At 30.5% G+C, this 23,425-nt stretch overlaps 1 protein-coding gene across 2 annotated transcripts; it reads left to right on the forward strand.

Moving 5' to 3' along the window:
- Window positions 1-503: 503 nt before the first annotated feature.
- Window positions 504-23,248, forward strand: LOC130450213 (uncharacterized). Of its 2 annotated transcripts, XM_056788485.1 has the most exons (9): window positions 504-2,414; window positions 4,099-4,419; window positions 8,663-8,874; window positions 8,934-14,535; window positions 16,386-16,506; window positions 17,168-17,230; window positions 17,327-17,377; window positions 17,546-17,788; window positions 18,553-23,248. In XM_056788485.1, exons 2-9 carry the CDS (start codon window positions 4,391-4,393, stop codon window positions 19,072-19,074), a joined length of 6,843 nt encoding a protein of 2,280 aa, XP_056644463.1. In that variant the 5' UTR covers window positions 504-2,414; window positions 4,099-4,390; the 3' UTR covers window positions 19,075-23,248. The 2 variants fall into 2 exon arrangements, with proteins under 2 accessions (XP_056644463.1, XP_056644462.1); XM_056788484.1 differs by lacking the exon at window positions 4,099-4,419 and having other exon boundaries at window positions 2,332-2,414; window positions 17,168-17,377.
- The last annotated feature ends 177 nt before the right edge of the window (window positions 23,249-23,425 follow it).

The raw sequence follows: 23,425 nt of genomic DNA on the forward strand, positions 1-23,425 counted from the left end.
ATTGCTTTCAGAGAAGTTATAGTACCAGAAGACAATAATTTGCTCATCGAAACGTGGGTTAATTATATATAAAATTATAAGTTACGGTTCCCAAATGTTTTTACTGAGAAGCAGATGAAACATGAATGTGAAAAACCCAAACGTAATAAAGAGATTCTAACCTGAACCATATTCTTAAATCAAAATTGAAACAAACTTATTGGTATGAACTAGTGGTACATTGAATTTTATTCATTTGTTGCCTTCTCACACTAGTTAATAATTTTTATAATCTACATCAGATAGTAACTTTCAATGAATCTAATATAAACTATTCGTCCGTTATGTTACTTATATTGATAGAAATATTTTTGAAGTCCATTTTCAGGACTTCAGTACTCATTTTAAAATGGTTACCTTGGAATTTAAAATTGTTGATTGAGTCATATCAGTAATTGTTCATGTCTTCACTTAACCCATTCCATACGTTTATACTTTCAGATTAAAATAAATCAAAAAGGGTGATATGTATCAAATCATTAAAATCATTTTTTCTAATGCAAAGTACAATTTTTTTTCAAATAATTTAAAAAATCTGCCTTATATTTATATAGAAAAGGGGTAGGCGGTTTGATATAGTAGATATTTGAACAAATAAGGTCCTTTGATTGATTGTATCTTTCTTACTATTTCGTTTTAGATCACTTTATATAAATATAAGTTCTAAAAAAGTAACCGAAAATGGATACAAGCTATAAGTTCTAACACACCTTTTCAGAATGCTGTGTTTTAAACATACTCTAGTCAGAACAATGTTTTACTTATCCACACTGTCTCTATAGAAATTTCTATGTTTATAATATTCTCTACACCCTGAGGTAATTTTTAGTATTCAATTACGTTCACCCCCAATTTAGTTAGAAAACATAGACATCTACTCCTTTTATGGTAGAATTGCAAGATAACTATATTTCCGATGTACATGAGATTTGTCTAAATTGAAAACCATGTTTTATTAAAACCCTGTTAAATAATTTTGATTATAAGGTTAATATTCTAGGAGTGATTAAATAATTAATTTCAAGTCGGCAACTACCCCAAACTCTACAGTATTTCGGAGGGTGAGTATTATTATGTAAGATTTCATTTCACTTTCAATTACTTAAAGGAATGCTGTTGAAAATTTTTTTGAATCATATGAATTGTATATATTGTATTGTATTGTATACTCGTTTATTCTGAATTTTATAAACAAATATACATAGTTCTTGACCACCGTATATTTCACTTTTGTCTATTATCTAATTGGAATTGTAACAACAATTATGAAAACACATTAGCAAAAACCACATACAGTGAGAATTATAGTAAGAAACCAACAAAAAAATTTAATTATGAGAAGGTATTGATATCAAAATGTTTAATTACTAGGCTACTAATTGAATTACATGCAAAAATAGCAATACACACTAATTTTTATAAAGGACTAGTAAAATCTTTTATACCTACATACTATAGTCATTATTCTGAAAAAATGAACAACTCCAATATCAGATTCTATTCACAACAATAACCTTAAGTAAAAACCTACCTTTTTCTTGCAAAAGCTGGCTCTATTATAACATTTTTTAATTAGAACTATGTTCTATGAAAACGCGAGGTATTATAAAAATAATATATATTAAATATAATTTGAAAAAGTAAAGATGCCAATAGCTACAAAAATAAGTAAATGAGTTGTAGAGTCAACAAGGTTATTCACGAATTTAATGTTGAGATAGTAACTGATTATGTAAACTTGAATATAAATAAGAAACTTGTTTACTTGTATAATAATTATCAATATTTCGAAAAGAAAATAAGTTTCCGACAATCATATAATCTATCAATTAGTATAATCTGTTACATTATTTTTGTTCTAAGTACATGAAATTCAGAATTTATCACTTACCTAATGAAATACTATAAATAAATAATGTAAAATTAACACAAAATGTACCTAACAGAATACAGATAGAGTCTCCTTGCATCAAATAAGCGACAAAACAATATTCATAAACTGAATTAAAATTTTCGAAGAGACATTTTTAGATGATTATCTAAAAATGTTAGGTTAAAGTTTTTACACTTTCTCGTCCCTCCAATCTTATATCAAATAATGGGCTAAATGTCCTGTTACTAATTTTTTCCTTTACTTTTAATGAGACCGGACTTTTTTAAAGAAGAAAAACATAGAATGACATTTTAAACTGATATTCTTTTGTTTTTATATCCTCAACGGAACATCCGTTTCGACGCCATTATGTAGTTACAATTTTGTCACACCACATTATTTCACGTAAACACTGGTAACAACGTTTTGTCAAGTTTATAGTTAAATATTCAATGTTAAAGAAGATTCGTATAATATTTAAATAATATTTCAACAGTGATCGGTAAGTACCCACATGTACACTGTATTAGAAGATACATTCAATATAACATAAAATATTGTTTAGTCAGAAATTGTATTACTACTCTCTCAAAACAGTAGTATTGCTATATAATTAATTCTTATTTGAAATTGTAAAAAAATAAGATACAATACTAATTATCGTTAGCAAGTTTATAATTTAGAGACAATTTTCTGAGCTGTCACTTTTAATTGTTACAACTTGAAATAGTATAACCAGTTTTTTAGTATTAATATTTCTCAACAATACTATAATGATTATTAGGCTTGTATTCTGGACATACAATGAGGGTTGGTAAAACTGACTTTTAGTAACGCCTGTTTTAACAGCCATTTTGTTTTTACGTGTTAATTTAGAAAGAATATTAAGAATCTAAATTACATAGAGTAGCATTACATTTGATTGTAATGTAAAATTTTAACCATTAACTAGAAGAAAGTGAATCAAAAAAATGTGAGTATGTGTTGTATTTCTAATTAATGCCGCATAATTTCTGTTTCAACTGGTTGCCTATCTCAGCCATGTTAGCAGTGACCGTTGGTATAAGTGATTAAAGTTGATACTTTATAATACCTCCGGTATATTAGTAATTTAGATAAAACATTTTCAAATAATCATAACCCACTCTTTAAATAAAAATGCGGAGTAAAATGATGGGTTATCAATTTTGTTGTCTTAAAAAGAATTTCATGGTGGGGAACGACATCTTCTGTTCATCTGATCAATTGAGTTTGTCAGTAGTAAAGTTTTTTATCTGTCTACTTACGGATTTTATTAGTTGCTCTTTTGATATAATCAGAACACATAAGTGGGCATATTTAGATACTGTCTACGATTCTTGGGGGAGGTAAATTATTATTATGTCTTTAATTCACCTGATGAAATGTTATTTTCCATTTGTTTGCCTTTCCATTTTGCAAATATTCATCCATCGTAGTAAAATTCTATAGTTTTAAAACGTAACGTCATATATCAAGAAAACAAAATAGTAATATGCCATTGGTTAAAAAATATTTTTATTTATATTTATCAATAGAATAAATTGATTGTATGAACTCATTGCCATGGTGAATCATGTATCTAAATTTGAAAGAAATCCATTACAAGTGTTGTTCGAAGCAATCCAGCCTATATAATAATCTGGTTAGTTGAAATTTTTTCTAAAAATTTATGTGAATGATGTTTTAGCGAATGGTTTTTTATTTTTAACATACTCTGTAGACGGAATCATTACCACAACATTTTATTTATTGAAATTTCATCAAATACTCTTTTTTGCAATCAATTTCACGATTCCTGGTACAATAATTAATGAAATATAATGTCATATCATTTTTGATACACCCTGTAGCCTTGTAAAATTGTATATTAGTGAATGTTTTATAGAAACATGTAATGTAATAAAATAATATTAATGAATACAATATAATATTGCCTGTTTAGAAATACATTCATATAATTCTTACAAAAGATAGTAAAGAAATAAAACTTGTATATAAACGTTCGTTAGTCATCCGTTATTCGGTATACTAATCACTTTGTTAGACACTAATTTTATAATAAGTTACAATTAATAACTGATTTAATATTAAACACAAAGTTATTTTCATTCAAGTTTACAAAAAAGTCGTGAAATTTTTCGATATAATTTTAGTCAATATTTTAGAAACGCCCTTTCGTTTTCTACGCGTCCTCAGCCCAGCTGATCGGCGATTCAAATTAATTTGTTGGTAGAATTGTGTTTTCATAGAGCGCGTTGTCTACCGCCAACGGTATTTCATGACAAACGTAAGTCTGTGATCAAAAATATACAGAAATGTTCTTTTCGTTAAATGTGTGGCGGCCATTTTGTGAAACAATACTTATGTTGTACATTATGTCTGATTTTAGTTTTTCTGTTTTACATTAAATAGTTAATAAATATTTATTGTAAATATGAATTGTGATTTAAAGAATTTATGACTAAGCTAAAGGAATCGAAAGAAAGGTAGGGTTTATTGGATTATATATCTTAGATACAAAGTGTCAAATGTTTAGTTTGTTCCTTCCTGTCATATTTCACGCATGTCTGTATGTTTCGAGATTTTCACGGTTTATCTTCAGGGATTTCGCCATTATTTATCATATAATGTAGTATTTTGCATCTTAATTTAGTATTAATTCGTGAGTTATATAATTATAAAAGATTGGTTTTCTGACGTTATAGTCCGTGAATATGGAATTTTTTTCTTCATAAAATGCTTTAGTGTATACTTTATTACGTAATGTTTATGCACATTCAAGATATCAGTTTTAATTTAATAATATTTCATTTCGGTGTTGGAATATAAATGTATCCATTCTTTTTACAAGGACGAATTGTGAAGATTAAAACATATTACTAAACGAGTTGACTCAAAACAGTTATTGGTTAGGATAAAGCTATTTGAGCTGTATATACTTGGCCTACACTAAATCATACGTGTAGGTACGGCATAATATGCAGATTATTAATTGATTCAAGTTGGAATCGTTTTTGATTTAAACTTAATTAAAAATGCTTCAATTATATTACATTAATATATTCCTTTAAATAATTGACGTAGTTTATATTTGGTTAGAAAATATAAAACCTTTTTTAAGAATACAACGTATTGTACATTATATTTTTCTACGACTAATTTAATATTTGAGCATTGACTTTAGGAATATTTGTTTTATTTTTTATTATTGAATAATGTGTCATTGTGAAATTAGGTGGAATCTACAAACACTAATATAAACTTTAGTTTTAATTTCGGCGTTTTAAGGTAGATTTCTAACGGGTAAAAGTATTATAAAATAGTGGGATGAGTGCAGCTTATTCAACACCACCATATTTATTACTTTGATGTATATTTGGAAGTAGGTGATCATTCACAATAATTTTCACAAATATGATTCCAATTATATATTCGAACTATAGTAAGTAAAGAAAAAACTTGTCTGACAATAGGTATTCTTGTAGGTTATTTATTGTCTCTACTCGTGGTGGTTATTTATATAGTGATATGCATAAATCTTCAATTGACCTAACCTCACTTATTAGAATTTGTCAGATTGTGATTTCGTTCTAAATATATATCTTTAATTTTGGGTCCAAAGTGCAAACATAAAAACTTGTAGTTACAGATAACATTTTGGTTTACAATGAATAATAATCTTTTTTCGTATGTTACTGTTGAAAATGGCCATAAAAACGTTTTGTTTTTATACTTACAATATTACAATTAGAACAGTATTTCTTATTATTAGTAGCCACATTTCAATTATTTATAGATGGAATGTAATTTGTTTTCTGGTCTTAAGAATCCTTTAATATTTTCATCAAAAAAACATTGATACAAAGGCATAAACAGTAGGATTTGCTGTTTGTTACCACGAAATATTTTCCAATCAGTCGGGAATTTCAAAACATTCACGTAATCTTTAGCATGTCTAATTCAAAATATAAGTAGGTACATTTACAGTGTAGCTCATAATCATGTAGTAAAATTTAGTTTTAATTTCTTGATATTACTGTAAAACTCTTTCAAATTGGTTCATGTGATAGTAAAAGTACTATATTATTAAGGTCAGCTCATAAAAACATTCAATTTTAGTTATAAATACAGGTTAGGATCAAAATTAGAAGTACTTTTAAGTTAACATTGTGATTTAATTATTTTAACATATTGGAAATTATATTTTCAAAGTATCTTTTAAATATGACCAGTTGAAATTTGACTCAGTAGACAATGAACTAGCTACCATAATAAAAAATTAAATGATAATTATTAAGAAAGGAGCCAAACATTAGTTTGTTTTTCAATTTCCAATGTATAACGTCAGATGAACTGTGATTAGATGATTTTTTTTAGTTTTATTAATTGCATAGTCTTGGATATACAAAGTAAAGAATTTATAAGATTTGATAACAAAAATTAAGGTTCAAATAAAGATAGTAATGGTATATATATATATATATATATATATATATATATATATATATATATATATATATATATATATATATATATATATATATATATATATATATATATATATATATATTTGAAAAAAAGTTTACGAAACAATGTTTTCTTCAGTATTTTTGAAAAAGGTTCTATTCATACATAGTAGAAGTTAGTACACAAACTCTAGCAAGAATGACATTAATCAAAAACAAAAATTAACATCTGTAAGGAATCGTACTCTATCTTTTCAAAAGCAGAGTTCTTCGAACAAAGTGCACAGTAGCATTAGTAAATATTATTTCTGAAAGTTTTAGCTTTAGTTGCAATATAACTATGCCAATTCTAACGAATTATTATGATAGTGGAAGTCAACATGTTTTCGTATAACATAATGAATTCTGTTATTGTTAATAGAAAATCTATCCTTTTGTTGGTATATGTACCAAGATCTGTTTTCTGTCTTTCATATTGTATTTAGTTGTGATAGGATCTCAAGTAAAAAAATAGTACCCACAAAAAAGAAAATTTAGGGGTTCCTAGGTCCATAGGAAAAGGACTATTCTTTGCATTCCAATGATGTTCAAACATTTCTTTCGATAAATCAACAAATGATTACCATGTTTTAAGTTTATACAACAAAGAAAAACCAATTAGTTTACTTAATAATTTAAAGGTTATAGGGTGTTGAGATACTACTTGTAAAAGGTGTTACGGTGTAATAAATATAAAGGGATTGATAAAGAATTACTATGAAACAAGGGAAAGGTTAATAGTAATGGTAGTTAATTGAAAAGAAAACCATATTTGTCTCTAATCCTACTGATCTAATTGTTTTATTCAAGTTTTAAATCAGTTTTTTGTTTATTTGTATTATTTTGCAATTAGTTTAACTTTACAGCGTTGCCTATCTATTATTTCAAAATGAATATAATAATTTTCATATATTTTGTCAATTTAATCTTTTATAACATTTAATTAATCAAAAAATCATCAATTTCCGATATTAAAGGTAGATTTAATATTAAAAATGATGAAATAAAAATAATTAAAAAAAATGTTACTTGCTATCGTTTTTTAATACCAGTGGTTTTTATCAGGAACAACTGGTAATTTGCATTAAAGCCCTAACAATACTTTGAAGACTTTACAAACACACCCATTGATCTGATCCTGGTACCTAGCTCATTTTTGAAGAAAAGGCTGTTTAAAATCTTACTGGGAAAGACTGCTTATTGATTGTTTCTAATATATTAGAAACTCATCCAAATTACATTTGGCAACATCGCCTTCATACATCGAAATCAAAAACGTATTAGTATACTGTTAAAATTCATGCAAAATACAGAAGTTTTCTGTCCAATAAATTTTTTTTGTATATAATGAAAATAGGTCCACTACGGGGACCCAATAATAAACGGAATAGCATTGCTATGGGTGAAGTTTTTGTAGTACGCATTTTTTCCGTGTGGCGTTAAATAGCGCAACTTATTATTAGTTCCGTCCGTGATATCTACGTGGCTTGTTTTATTCGTTTGCAGTGTTTTTTGATAGCTCTACTTTAAACTTTTCACTGCGACGCCTTCTTATAGTCAGGCTAGTAAAGCTTTTCCAGTGTAGTGGGTCTAATCGAATGTCTTGAACTTGCTGACCACTCCTAAAGTCGGTCACAATACTTTCAACATGACTTTGACTGCTGCAAAAATAATATTGGCAGTGAAAAGGTTAATATTGTTTGGTTTTTTATAATGCAAAGTTTATGCAGCTGTGGAATTTTGTTCTCTACTTGGTAAAAATTGCTGATGAAAACAGTTTCCAAACATGATACTATGAGAAAAACTCATGTGTACGAGTAATTTGCTCCATTTAAACATGTCTATTGCTGAAAAATCTCGTTATGGATGCCTATTAACTGCACTAATCGAGGAAAATAATGAAAAAAATCCTTTTTTTGACAAGATTGGCTAAAAAAAATACGGTCTTTGACAGACCATGACATCATGACAAATCTCCTGTAGACAATAATTTATGGTCAACAGTTTTCGTTAAAAATTGAAAGTGACAATAAAAACAAACGAGGGGAGAGCTGTCAGATATTGTTACAGATGAGTGCAAAAAAAGTTTCGAACTGAATAAGTACTAGGGGTATAAATATATTGGTGAGGAAATATCGTTAACAAATTGAAATATAAGTATAATTCCGATTATTTTTGGGTCTTCCCTGGTATGTATTTTCGAAAACATGTTTTATTATTTCAGTACCATGGATCCAGATGATCCTATTCAGCGGTTTTTACAATCGACAGGGTGGACGTGCGAAGATTTGTTGGAAAAATTGCAAAAATATAGAGCCTCGAAAGATCCATTGGGTTCTCAACAAACCTCGACCCAATCAAATAAAACTGATAATATCGAGTTAAAAGATCCTCTATCAAATTTAAATCAATATGATGCAACTACTAATATTTCTGGTAATAACACGACTATGGTTATAATTATACCCACGGGTATTACATAAAATTATTTTCAGATCCTGACGATGGAGAAAAAGAAGTTAATGGAGTGGATAGTGGCAATACAGATGAAATAGTAGAAGATATAAACGGAACAGATAAGAATGAAGATGAAAATTGTTCGATTACGCAAAATAAATCCAACGCTACTGACACATCAGATGTAACTGAAGTGAGAGTCGTAGAAGTAAGCGACGATGATTTGGACAAAGAAGACGAACAACAAGAAAATATTTTGAACCCGGAAGAAATCGAATCTTTGGAAAAATATCAAAAGACCGACGAATTCGAAACAATTACCATCGAAACGGAGTCCGAGAAGCCTCAAGAAAATAAAATCAACTACGTAGAAATAGATCCACGACAAAAAATCAAACTGCGCCGTTTATCAATCAAACCAACGCAACAAGGGCAGTATTCCAAATTTAAAATATCGAAAGTTACCGCGGCGACAGTAGAATCTCTTATAAACAGCAATAAATTGATACCAGAAGGAAAACAAAATATTTTTCGACCTAAAATTGTTATCAAAAAAACGTTACAAAAAGTTGATAATTCGCTTATCACGCCGAAATCTTGTACTTCTTTTCGACCTGTGATTATAAACAAAACTGATAATTCTCTAGTTGTATTACGTCAAAATGCTACTAGTGTTAAATCTCCTCTTCAATCGATCGGTACCACAACAACAGGAAGTATAGCGACTGATTCAAAATGCCAGAACGTGACCAGAGTTGCTAAATCATCTACGGAATCCGTGAGAACGTCGATCCTATCGCCGTATACTACAAATCCGATTACGAAATGCCAGAATACGACAAGTTTGACCAGATTTGTCAAATCTCCATCGGAAGATAGTGCAGCTATACCAAAATCAGTTCTTTCCTTAAAAAAGAACGATTCCTCCGATATAACACAATCCGTTATCAAATATAAAATATTTGCCAACGATTTGAAACATATCAGTTCTCCAAAGGTGACCGGATGTGAAGATAGTTCCCCTACAAATTTTTCTAACAAGGATTTATCCAAATCGCCTACACTCTTTCGATTAGGAAACGGTGGTGGTATAATTAAAAATGAAAAAATAGAAAAAACCACCAAGGAAAGCGATGTTTTAACTCCCATTAAAATTCCGGAAAACCCCATGAAAACGTCTCATCTGTCAGATCCCGACGACGCGAAAATATACGGAGACGTACCTTCCGAATTGGAGTTGACGCCGACAGAAACGTCTATAGCATCAAACAATATATTGTCGGTTGAAAGTGAAGGTGACGACGTAGAAGAAAATAATAGGAGCAAAGAATCCTTCGAAAATATTCGAAATAATTTAAAATTACAATTGAATTCGTTACGAACGAAGAAAAAGAGTCAGTTCTTGGAAACAACGTCAACTAAAGTCATCGATAACATTCAACGTAGCAAAAAATTATCATTACTAGAATCCATCGAAGATTCCAAGAAAAATATACCATCGGAAAAAAATATGGATAAAAATCTTTATACTCAAACTAATGAGTTAGGTCTTGTTATATCGAACGTGGAAGGAGGAGTGGAAATAGAAGATACAGAAGGTTCCGAATTAAAACTAAACGTAATTAATTCGAATATAACTGATAATGACGATTGTTTACCTGATAATAGACTCGCCGATAAAGATATTGGAACAGTGAATGATACAGAAAATATAAAAGTATTAGACGAAATTAGAAAAATAATAAATAAACAAAAGTTACCTCCAAAATTGAGTATATCGAAATCTAACGACAATAGTTTATGTTTCCAAAAACGTATGCCCAAAAGTGACGAAGATAAAAAAATGGATATATCCTGCGAAAATTCCCAAACTTCCTTTACGGAAGTAGAAGAAAAATCCCCATTCATCAGTGATTCATTAGATGAATTTTTAACCGCAGGTTCCAAATTGAATATCAGTTACCAAGTACCGAAATTAGGCGCGGAAGAAGGTCTTAAAAATATCACAGAGGAATCACCATTGATTTTAAAAAGGATCGAACAAATTAAAGAAAACGACGAAATTAAAGAAGATAAAACGAAAATGACTCCAACTGTTAAAGCAAAAACCGTCGCGCAAAAAAGGAGACTATTAGAAAAAGAAAGACGAAAGGAATTGAGGAAAGTACAGAAGAAGAAGCTCAAAGAACTGGAGGAGAGAGTAAAAGAAGTTTCAAAAGAAATGGAGGAGATCAAAGTGAAAAATAACAATAAAAACAAATCCACCAGAAGTTATTTATTATATAACGACAAAAAAATCTGGTTAAAAAGTACAATATCCAATAAATGTTTTGCTAAAATTAATTGTTCTAAACAACTAACAAATTTGAATAATCGAAAAAAATTGTCTCTGTTACAACAAAGTTATAAAAAACAAAATCAAATTGAGTACCGTCCGGGACCTTTATGTAAAAAACGGAATCTTCAAGTAACCGACAAAGATAAATGGGAAACTCAAATGGTTCAACTTCCGAAATTATATTTGGAAGTATTCCCGAAACAGGGAAAACCATTTTGCAACACGATGATACGAAGATTAAATCAAATTATAGGCGGCGAATTAGATGACAATAAAATTGAATTTGCTCTATCGGCAGTTAAATGTAAGAATTATATTAAAGAAGAAACAATAGCGCCGTTGAAATTTCCACTACAGTATCATAATAAAGTAGAAAGGATATTAACAAGACGACCGAGGAAAACGAAAAAAAATGAAATAGTTTGTGAATCCCCGATGAAATCAATCGATAAAAAGGGTACTTCGGATGTAGTAGCTGACGTTGTAGAAGATTTAATCAGATACGTCGAAATCAAAGTACTAGCTCCAACGTTGATTAAAGAAGACGACGTAGAAGTACCAATTGAAGACTGTTTAAATAATTCATCACCGATAAAAGAAAATATCAGTGTTATTAGAAAACCGCATAAAAGACGCACTAAAGTAGAAAATGAATTACTAAGACTAAGCTGTAAAGTCGTTAACGTGGAAATAGAAGAAAGTAAAGACGAAAAAGTGTATTGTTCGAAACCTTATTGTGAATTAGGATGCGTTTGTAAAAGTTTAAAATGCGATTACATCCTACCACGTCATTGTCAAAAACCGGAATGCATGTTCAAATGCACTTGCCCGAAAGAAAAATCGATTATATACGATAAAATAACGTTTCCCGATGGTACTAATTTGTTATCAGAAGATACCGTCAATAGAATCGAAGACGAAGCGAAAAAGAATTTAGCCAAAGTTGAAAAAGAATTCACGCAAACCGTAATTCATACAAACGACAAAACTATAGTAGTCGGTGTCGGTGATCGAACAAAAACTAGAAGAGCCGCTAGAACACCCGCCAAATTTTCAGATTTTGTATCTTTGTCCGAAATACTTCAAGAAAACGAAGAAATACGTCGAAAAAGATGTGTAGTGAGTTTACATAAACTAAACCTATCCGGTATAATACCATATTGTTTAACTCATAATATGTACAACTGTTTCTGTAAAGGTTTAGAAGTAGTACCACAAATTAATAAAGTCTTATCAAATACGGTACCAGAAAATCAAGAATTTGTTAAAAAGCGATCACTAATAGATTTAAGGAGTAGAAAAGTTAGAAATTTGAGAATCAAAAACGAATCAAAGAAGATATATAAATATCCAAGTTTACCAGATCCGTTGGCTCTCACTCCTCCATGCGAATCCGATAATTCAAGCCAAGATGACCTTTGGACACCGGGTGAACATATAGATATAAGCCCCAAGGAATTCCCGAAGAGACCAGTACGAAATGTCGTTAAAAGGAAAATATCAAACATCGACGACACCGAAACATTAAATACAATCCCTCCAAAATGTGCTCGAGTCATAGAACTACCAAAAAAATATAAAAGATCCTTACAGTACACACCGAATATATACCAAGACGATTTCGTTAATAATATATCGGAAGAGGATTTATTCAGAATGAATCTACCAGAAAATATTAAAATAAAATTCTCCAAAGCGGATTTATTGAAACAATCTCTTATCAAAGATAAAGAAATACTCGATTCGGGAAAGAATAAAACGAAAAGAAAACAAACACTAGAATCCCGCGAAGACGATACGCCAATTTTCATCGAAAGTGAAAAAGACCTCGCGATACAAAGACGCAAAAAAGTGCCATTACAAATTGTCGAAAATAAAATGAGAGCAGTTTTCGAAGGGGAAGTTATAATCGATAGAAGGAATATCGATCTGTTGAGAGTAATGGGACCGCGGACTGTTGCCGAAGGTTACGCGCGTCTACTTCCTTGGACGGCTTTAATAAAAGGTTTCGTCGATAAATCGATATGCATTTGGAGTATGATTGATCAGCCGTCAAGATTATTAATCAATAAATCGGATAAAAAATGTCCCAAAAATTATATGGCTATTGATAAATTACCAACATCGACGGAAATCATCACGTGGATTAAACAAAAGAAATTACCTCCTGATTATGAAGCGGATTCTTTTTCGTTTATTTTAAGGGAAACTAAAAATAATTTCGAAATTTGCGGTATTTGTACTAAGAACGTAGCGCGAAAATCCGAACAATCACAAACTAGCAAAAACGACAAAGAAAAAATCGCGGAGGAAAAAGTTGAAAAACAAATCGTCGAGGAAAAAGTTGAAAAAAAAATCGTTGAGGAAAAAGTTGAACAAAAAATCGTCGAGGAAAATGTTGAAAAAAATGAACAAGCCGTTGATAAAAACGTCGAAATATTTTATCACAAAGATTTATCGGGAGTAGAACGATTTTTTTCGTTGCACAAAAAAAAATACGAAACTATTTTATTAGTAGAAGACGTATCGGATTTAATAGAAACTAAATTACCCGATATACGAGTAGCACTGCCTTCTACTTCCGACGGTTGTAAATGGCGTATGCTGTTTTTAAATTCAGATTTCACGTTCCTCTTCTTCGGTTCCATTTCGTATTCGATTCGATATACCGATCTGCTCGCGATGGGAAATTACGCGAAAACAAGCAATTGCACGATTCGATTGGAAAATAAAGGAATGGGAAAAAACTACAAACATCATTTGTTCGGTATTTATTTCGAACCGGGATTTTCTGATCGAATTTTCATCGGTCCTTATATCCAGGACTGCGATTCGGAAGACATCGATACGCTACGATACATAAATCAATCTTTAGTATCAACTAAATCGTTTAATTTGATGAGAGGCAAAGGGGATTACAAGTGCGGACATTGGTTCGTAGAAACAAGTGAACCAACTCAAAGTCAACCGTCTAAATCAGCAGAATGTACCATAGATTTAACTTCGGACAATGAATTAGAAAGTATTGAAACCGTTCGCGAAATTGCTAAAAATCCTCCCGAAACGGTAGATTATTATCCTTACGCTCCTAAAATAATTCACAACGAACAGGAAATAAAAATAATCGACGCGCCGCCGCGAAAACCCGAAGATTTCAATAGATATATAATTACGAACATCCCCCATTTCGGTTATCTCGGCGCATACATGCATCCCCATGGCGAAATCGACGTATCATGGCCATTCGAAAATAAATTGCTTCGATTTTCTTCCGAGAGCGCAGCAACTACTTTCCTACAAGAGTAAGTGATTTATTTTCATACATAGTGTCCTATGCACTAACCTAAAGGCTTGGATAAATAACAAAAGGTGTTCTTAAATACTTCTCTTAATTTTTCGTACCATTTCTTTTGTAATCGAACGGCAATCTGTCCTGATAATTCTGCACGATCATATCTTCATCGTATTCTGTTATTCTTCTTCTACCTTTTCAGTTACTAGCCTCCAGATTCCGGTTTGTTCCCTTCTCTTATCTCCCTTATTTGGATTGTCAGTTTATCCGATGGTAACAATGATTGTTCCCATACCAAATCAACTGTTATCTTTATTTCGTTTACTATTAATTATTGTTTCGTTATTCATCTCATCTTTTCATTTTTACAATTACTTCACTTTGAAAATTGTCTTTCTCAAAAATAAACCATAATGGGTCTTTGGAAGCTTTCGAACTTATTCAAAAGTTAACCGTCAATTGTCCTTGGAATTTTCTTTGAAATAAACCGCCATTTGTCTTAGGAAACTGTCTTTTTGAAACCAACTAATCATGTCTTTTGAAACTATCCCAACACCAAACCATAATTTGTCTTTGGAAGCTATCTCCTTGAAAAGTTAATTGTCATTTGTCTTTGGGAACTGTCTTTTGTAAAAGCAAACCATCATTTGTCTTTGGAAACGAACTTATTCAAAAGTAAGCAGCCATTTGTCCTTGGAATTTTTTTTTTAAAACAAGCTGCCATTTGTTCCAGGAAACTGACTTTTTCGAAAAGCTATCTTCTTCAAAAGTCGACCTTCATTTTGTTTTTGGGAACTGTCTTTATAAAAGCAACCAATCATGCGTCTTTTGAAACTATCTAAACACCAAACCATAATTTGTCTTTGAAAGCTATCTTCTTCAAAAGTTAACCGTCATTTGACCTTGGACCTTTTTCAAAAACAATCAGCGAATTCTGGATCATAAACGGACAAAATAATGGAATCACCACTTAAAGGAGATGTCTAAGAAAATTCAAAAGAATTACTTGAAATGGCCGAATCAGAAACAAGGCAATAACAGTAAATCACATGGATATGACAATTGGAGTGTAATCCACGAGTTCGTAGCCTAACATAGAAAGAAAAGTCATAAATTTAAAAAACTGACTATTTTTCGATATATTCTCCCGTAATTTCCATACCCCTTTTCAGAACGCTTGACTACAGTTTCTGTGCCATGTATATTTAGATAGACAAAATGTTAGTACACCGACCTTTAGTTTTGCGAACGAAAAATAGTCAGACGGAGCCATATCAGAGCTATAAGGTGGGTGTTAAATCTCTGTGAAGCCACATTCGTGTACAGTAATCTTGGAAAGCGAGACAGTGTGGACTGCAGCATTGTGTCCTAAGCAAACGCAAATTTTTGATAACAGCACGAAACACAATTTAAGACATCACGACAGAGCTAAAACTAAAAATTGCAAATAAACTCTATTACTGTCCTTAGCTAGAAATAAACTATTAAGGTTGAATCCATGACTGACATATTCCTTTTATAGTCTTTAAAATATTTTTTTTATTTTCGATAAACTTCATCTCAATGTGTATCGAAACAATCTTTTAATTCCATGCAAGATCGTCCAAACGATCTGAAACTACATGTGTAAACATACGAAGGTTTCAGACCTACATTTTTTTATCACACCTCGTACTTTCTTAATCTTCCTTGAACACAAATTATAATCTAGGAATTAATACAATTCACTCTCTGGCTTAATGTGATAAAGTAATACAAATTTTAACCTACTTGTGTTTATAGTTATTTGTCAAAATTGCACTGAAATACTGCTTTACAAATATTGAGTTATTATATTAATAAAATATTTTTCTTCTACAGCCGATTTTCATCGTTGTTACAAAGTGTTCCCGAAACGTTCAAAATTAATATTATTGTTGCCCTAAACATAGATTTGAAGGTATACCATCCAATTGACTCAGCAGTACTTAATGGGCATTACGTAAGTAAAATTTTTTCAGTGAACACAATTACCCACTGTATAAACTTATTCTTCAATTTTTTTGTATGTGACCTTTTCACCCTTACCTTCATTTCCATGTATGAATTTTCCAAAATCATCAATAAATATTCTTTATAATCCTTAAATTAGTTTTACTCCAATGGTTGGTTATCTGGGAGAAAAATCAAAGGCTCCAGAAAAATTAAGAGTTTTCATTGAGATTAATGTTGGTAGATTTGTAATTACATTGAACTCAATGCAGTTTCTTGGATGTGAATTTTTTTCTTTTGGTGATTAAATGTCAACATTGACAATAATATGGTTGTCAATAACATGCCAAACTAAATGCAGTTTCTTGGATTTGAATTCTCTTCTTCTGGTGATTAAATTTCAACATTGACAATAATATTGTTGTCAATAACATGCCAAACTAAATGCAGTTTCTTGGATTTGAATTCTCTTCTTCTGGTGATTAAATATCAACATTGACAATAATATGGTTGTCAATAACATGCCAAACTAAATGCAGTTTCTTGGATTTGAATTTTCTTCTTTTGTGGGAATCAATACCTTTGGAATTCAGGTTATTTGAAACAAAATAGTGGAGGTTCTTTTGCGTGCGTTCAGTACATTGAAGCTCAATTATATTCTCCTTTTTTAGATTTGTGGCGATTTTGGTTACATGAATATATTAGAAACAAGTGACAGAGATTGCGTTAACAAGGTAGGCATGTCCAAGGAAGAGGTTCTCAAGTTATTTTCTAAGAGAGCACAAAATTTTGTTAAATCAAAACTTGAAACACTTTCTTATTTACTACAGATACCAAAGAATGAAAATGGGTGTTTCGATCTTTCTCTTATACTGAGAAAGGTACGTATACTTTTTTTTAATAAAAATTTCTCGAATGTAAAAGTTATTAGAACACTGGATACTATTTTAGAATGAGAATAATTTTGATTTTTTCACAACCCTAGTTACATGAACACTTGTTATTTGGATTGAATTAATTTGTATTACATTTTTTTCTCGATTTTACAGGCTGCTGAAGAGATTCATCTACAAATAAGAAAGGAGCGTGAGAATCGAATAATAAAGAATACTTTGTTTTTAAAGAAGCGCGAAAATGCGCTTAAGCTACACAAACTTTTGTCTAAATTACCAGAAGACCAAAGAAATATTGAAAATATGAAATTCCGAGCCATTTTGGATAAGACTGAAGAATTACCGATAGTAATAAATGATTCTGATGATGAAGTGAAGAAACAGGCGAGCTCAAACGCCGTAAGAATTCTTTTTACTTCTCTAATTTCCGTGTTCTATTCTTCTAAGATCCTAGAGTTGATAATAGACCAATCAATAGGTTCAATAATTCAATATTAAAAATTATTAGTCGATTCATGGGCTTATTGTCTTTTAGTTTGTCAATTGTAAACAGCAATCAGGAGTATATCTTAAAGACCAGTAGTCATCAGATAGCTTTGAAAAAATAGTTCAAGAAAGTGATTATTGCATTTAAATTGGAGGCTTTTTTGTCAAAGTTGCCAATTAAAAATATCGGCTCCTGCCAAAAAAACGTCAAATCATCTTGAGCTTAGTATTCTTTCCTGTAAAGAGTTTTGTCAGATACAGGATCTTCTAATTCCAACAGGAACATCTCCTTCTTTAATTTATGCACCACTTGGTGTAGTAAATTGATTTCTAATTATCTTCTTCAATCTGATGATTATTTTAAACAAAATGAAACGAATGTATGTGCTCCAATTATCGCCCGGTTAAATCATAGGAAAGAACCGTCCAGTGACATGTTATATCCAAGTTAATGATATTTTTCGATCACCAGCTGAATATATTAACATGTCTTACCCCTGCCACCTCTAAAAATAAAAAATGCCTCCTTGGAAAGCACTTCAGGCTTTCTTTTCTTTCCCTTACAACCTGAAGGTTGTTACGTTATTATTAAAAATTAAAATGCACAATTCTTGTCCAATTTTAACTGATAATTTATATATAATATAATTTTTATATTTTTTTTCATATCATTTTAGGCCATCAAAGATTTACCTACAACATCAAGCAAAGCACCGATGAAATCAATCCTCAAACCTTTGGTAACAGTACCAGTAGGCAAAGATAATATATTATTCAGAATGGATTTGAAAAATTTACAAGAAAAAGATCCTCTTGATTTAAATACTAGTCCAGTAGATGAACCAAAATATATACCAGGCGTTAAGCTGGTAAAAAATTCCCAAGGAGGTTTTGTGTTGGTGAAAAAAGACATTAAAACAAGTTCCAATAATCTAAGGAGACCATCAAATTCCGATAGTTCAGAAAATGCAGAAGAAGTTATATATAAACAAAATCATTCTAACAAAAAAAGTGCAAAAGTAACCCCTGTAGAAAAGAGATTTGAAACTGCTGGTGTAGTTGTTCCATCAAAAACTGTTAATGTATCTGATAACAAAAATAATAGTGAAGTGATAGAATTAGATGATGACGACGTAATACCTATCGAGAATGAACCGATGATTATAGATCTAGATGATTTTCCTTCAGATGATGACTAGATATTTGTAACTTTAATGTTTGAACATTTTTTCTGTCGTCGTCTAATCCTATGATAAAACAGTGAAATGTCTGGCTAATCAAATCATGACTACAAGAAATTTATAGAAAAATATGAGTCAAAACCATTCGATCATTTATAAAATTTTTTATATTCAATATGCCAAACGTAACAATTAGAATTTTGGCATTTATAATCATTGATAGTGAAAAGAACAACAAAAATATATAGTACATATATTGAAACAACAATGACAAATTATTCTATTTACTTTTTCAGTGTTCAAATAAATTTTTCGACTACTTTCATGAGATACTTGATAACTAGTATGAAAAGCACAATTTTCTGTTCTAGAGCGAAATATTCATCTCATGTAGGTCGTAGGAAAACTATAGTACACAACACTTGCATACTTTATATAATATCATATTCTCATCATTATTTACAGAGTCTAGTATCTATTTGTGATGATTTAAATGTTTGTTTGGACATTGTGTTTTATATGTCTTCTATTTACGAAATGTAATTTCCATTCAAAACAAATCATGAACTAATGTCAATTCAAAGATTCGTCTAGTTTATTTCTTCTACATTGTTAGTATTGGGGTTAATATTCCATATAATTACTTTATTTTTTTGCTTTATTTGATAGAAGGATATGAATCTGTACCACCCACACTAATTTACTAGTTAGACAGAGCGATTTATATAAGCTGGTACTGAACACACTATTTACTACCAACACTAACAATTACAATATTTATTCCTTTGTGTCTTGAATACATCATATCCGGCTTGAACAACCAGACATAATTACTTCCTTATATATTCTATCCTTTTTGGGAACACAATTAAAGTATTTAAATCTTTCTTTTCTTTAGTTTAAGTTTTTATGAAGATAAATTACACTTCAACCACAAAACTTATAACATTAACAAACAAATGCAACTCATCAGATACGTTTTTACGCGCATTTTATTTTCTAAAAATTAGAACACATGGTTCCATCTTTGCCTGACTTATATCGCTCTATCTCATGCTATAATGCCCTTTTAGCCCTATAACGCCCTGGGAGACTCCTTAATTCTCTTTCACATCGTTCAAACTGTATTGAATCTTAGTTACTGACCTAAAATTTTTTCTAGAAGTGAGACAATTTGGCTCCCACTTGTATTCCCACAAATTGATTATCGAGCAAAAAACTTTTCAGGCGTATTTAGGACAACAAAATTTTCACAAAGCGACGGTTTCGTTTGTTAAGTTTTCACTTATTAGCAATTCTATATGTCACTATAGTACAAAACACAATAAACACCAATTTTTGTTCAAAAAGTAAACAAAATGTAAAGACATAACCTTAGAAATCAAATGCGTAAGTCTATATGCACCGCTATCTTTAGATTTCACTAGAAAATCTTCAATTTTTCCGGCATAGCAAATTGCTAAAGTATAATACTACAGAAGTTGGAAACACATGTTCACATATATGTGAGTGTTGGTGCAGGGGTAGTAAACAGTGTGTTCAGTATGAATGGCAAATACAAGCTCATAATTTGTTATATTGGATAAACCACAATGAATTAAGTTGACATGTATATTTGAAATTACTGTTAATGTTTTTATGAAAATTTGTATACTATAATTGTTCAAGGAGATCGTTTCCGTTGGAATATTTTCAGTTGTCTATTTCTGGTCCTATCGATAGTTCATGTTTGTGTGTTTTTTTTAATGAAACCCCCTGTTTTTATTGCATTTTATAACATGTTTCTTGCCGAATCTTCTAAAAAAACCAACTAATAATTTAGATTTCTCTAATGGAAATTAGTTTCTATAAAAAAACAAACAATGAGGAAAAGTGGAATAGTCATTTGAACAAATTTCTAAGAACCCCCTACAAATTTTTTTAAATATTAACAAAGTTTCGAGCTTTATTCCATTCAGGCAAATCCGGTTATTTTTGACATGACTGTTTAAAAATATTTTTTTTTTGTATTGGACTGCATCAGTTGAAATTTATATACAAATTTAAAAAAAGTTGGGTCCATTTCCATTGTAACCCGTAGTAAACAAACAACAAACGTCTTGTATACATATTTTCTCGGTTTATGTGGTATCATCACTTGCATACTATTTTTTCATTAATATCTTTTAGTACTAAATGTCAAGAGGAATTTGATATTATTCTCTCATTGTTTTATATATACACCAAAAGTAAATTTTAATAAAAGCCTTACTCTTATAATTTTATTAGGTTATTAAAATTTACTTGGATTTTACAATATACGTTGCCCCTTTTCTTGTAGTATGAGTTTTAGTTTATCAGACTGAAATTGTGATACAAAGACCATTAGTAGTTGATAATTAAAATTTTTTTTTCTGGACGATTCAAACATTTATTATTACGAAAATAGCAAAAAATTTGCATTATTTACTGCATAACATCCTGTAAATCCATTTACTTGCAATATATATTTTACTAAACCAATCAATAATAAGTTAATGATTTTAGGGATGAAAATACAAATTTCTGTATTGAAACCACTTCATTTTGATTTATAAGCTCAACACTTGGCTGGTAAGAGAAAAAACTACAAAAATCTATGCTTGGACACCTGTAGTCAAATAACTCAACACAAACTTGTCTCTAGTCTTGGAACCACCACTCTTCACTTAACCAAGTCTTCAATATAAAGAAAATTTGCTATTTTATTGTGTAGGTTACGTTAGGAAGTAAGCAGAATCATTTAGGAAGCAGGTGAGAAGTCGCTAGTAATTAGCAACAACATAGATGAAAGTTTCTACAGGAAAATTGCGATGTTGCTGGTAAGAATGGCAAGAGTTAGTTAGATTTCAACGAATAAAACTCCCAGGGTATTTTTAATGATCTGGTACCAATATAGAACCAGAGAAAATGAAGGGGATAGAAGATATTGTTGGTATTGGAACTAATATTCTCAAATTAGACACTAGTCAACCAACTCATTAGATACAAGACATATGATCCTATCGGAAAGTTCCTAATTTCAGATCAGAGAAAAAATAATCATATGTATAGAAGCTGGTTAGAAGTGAATGAAAGTGGCAGTAGATATTGGAACCTTCACTCCCAATTTAGGTATAATTGATCAACCATTCAATATAGAGAAAAGTTGCTACAGGAAACTGGACATGTTGCTGGTAGAAATACCAGGAGTTAGTTACAATCATCCGACTATTAAAACTCTCTGTAGATATATATCTATCGGTTCTCCTGATCTAACATGGAATCTTTTTTATCCATAACGCCTGCCACAGGAATTAATCAGAAATATTTTTGATGATAGTTAGACGGAAATGAAGATGGTAGAAGTTATTGTCTATCTTGAAACCACCACTCTCTGGAGATATCTATCTTTGGTTCTAATATGAAAGCCACATTCCAGTCACAGGAAGTAGGATGAAATATTATGGAAGCTTGTTAAAAGGAAATGAAGGCGCCAAAAAATATTATTGGTATTGGAACCGTCACTCTCAAATCAGGCACTAGTTAATCAAGTCATTAACTAAAAGACAGACGATTTTCCATAGAAAAGTTGTTATGTTGATGGTAAGAACAGCAAAAGTTGATTCTCTAGTTCTAATTTGGAACCATACCGAAATATTATGTTATATGGTAAGAAGGAAATGAATATGGTGGTAATTCAGCACTAAATAGTTAAATTGGTTAGAGTTAGAACTGCTCTAGTTTGAACCAAACATTATTGATGAAACTGTATGTCCTATATAATTTGAGAAAAATAAAATGTGTATTAGAGGATCTGCTTGGAATTACCAGTGGAATTAAAATGGAAATGAGTTATAAGGGATTTATATTATAACTACATCCCTCTTTAAGGTTGCAATTTCATTGTACTTTCTCTGATTTATTTGCACAGTTTAAAAGCACTTAATTACTTCTGTCTTTTGCTAATGAAATTAATTTTGAAATCATTTCAAAAATATTGTTTTCGATAATTTGTTTGAATCGTCAATGAATCTAGTTGTTTATCGGTACGCAACAAAATAATAATTGTTTCATATTATAATTAGTTCCTTTGATTGTATCTTGTTTATATTTAAATAATTGTTTGGTAACCAAACACTTTGTACAGTGTAAATATATGTATGTTTTCTAAATAAAACTAATATTTTGTTCATTTTTTTTCCAAATTTTAAAATGTCGTTAAGGGTGTTATAAAAACCAGAATGATGGGATGAGTAATAAGTAATAGAGATCCGTGACGAGCCAATGGATCAAATGCATAGCATATTAGACAAAGACATCCCATTCAAAGTGGTGTTAACGACGACGATGACGATCATGGGTTCGAAGC

The sequence above is a fragment of the Diorhabda sublineata genome, chromosome 11 (genome assembly GCF_026230105.1).
Source record: "Diorhabda sublineata isolate icDioSubl1.1 chromosome 11, icDioSubl1.1, whole genome shotgun sequence".
Taxonomy (NCBI): domain Eukaryota; kingdom Metazoa; phylum Arthropoda; class Insecta; order Coleoptera; family Chrysomelidae; genus Diorhabda; species Diorhabda sublineata.

Excerpts from the sequence above, each read along its gene's own strand:
- LOC130450213 (XM_056788484.1), top strand. The coding sequence starts at position 8,667 with ATGGATCCAGATGATCCTATTCAGCGGTTTTTACAATCGACAGGGTGG. Across the intron at positions 14,536-16,385 it reads GCAACTACTTTCCTACAAGA|CCGATTTTCATCGTTGTTAC; the intron begins GTAAGTGATTTA and ends TTTCTTCTACAG. Across the intron at positions 17,378-17,545 it reads TTTCTCTTATACTGAGAAAG|GCTGCTGAAGAGATTCATCT; the intron begins GTACGTATACTT and ends TCGATTTTACAG.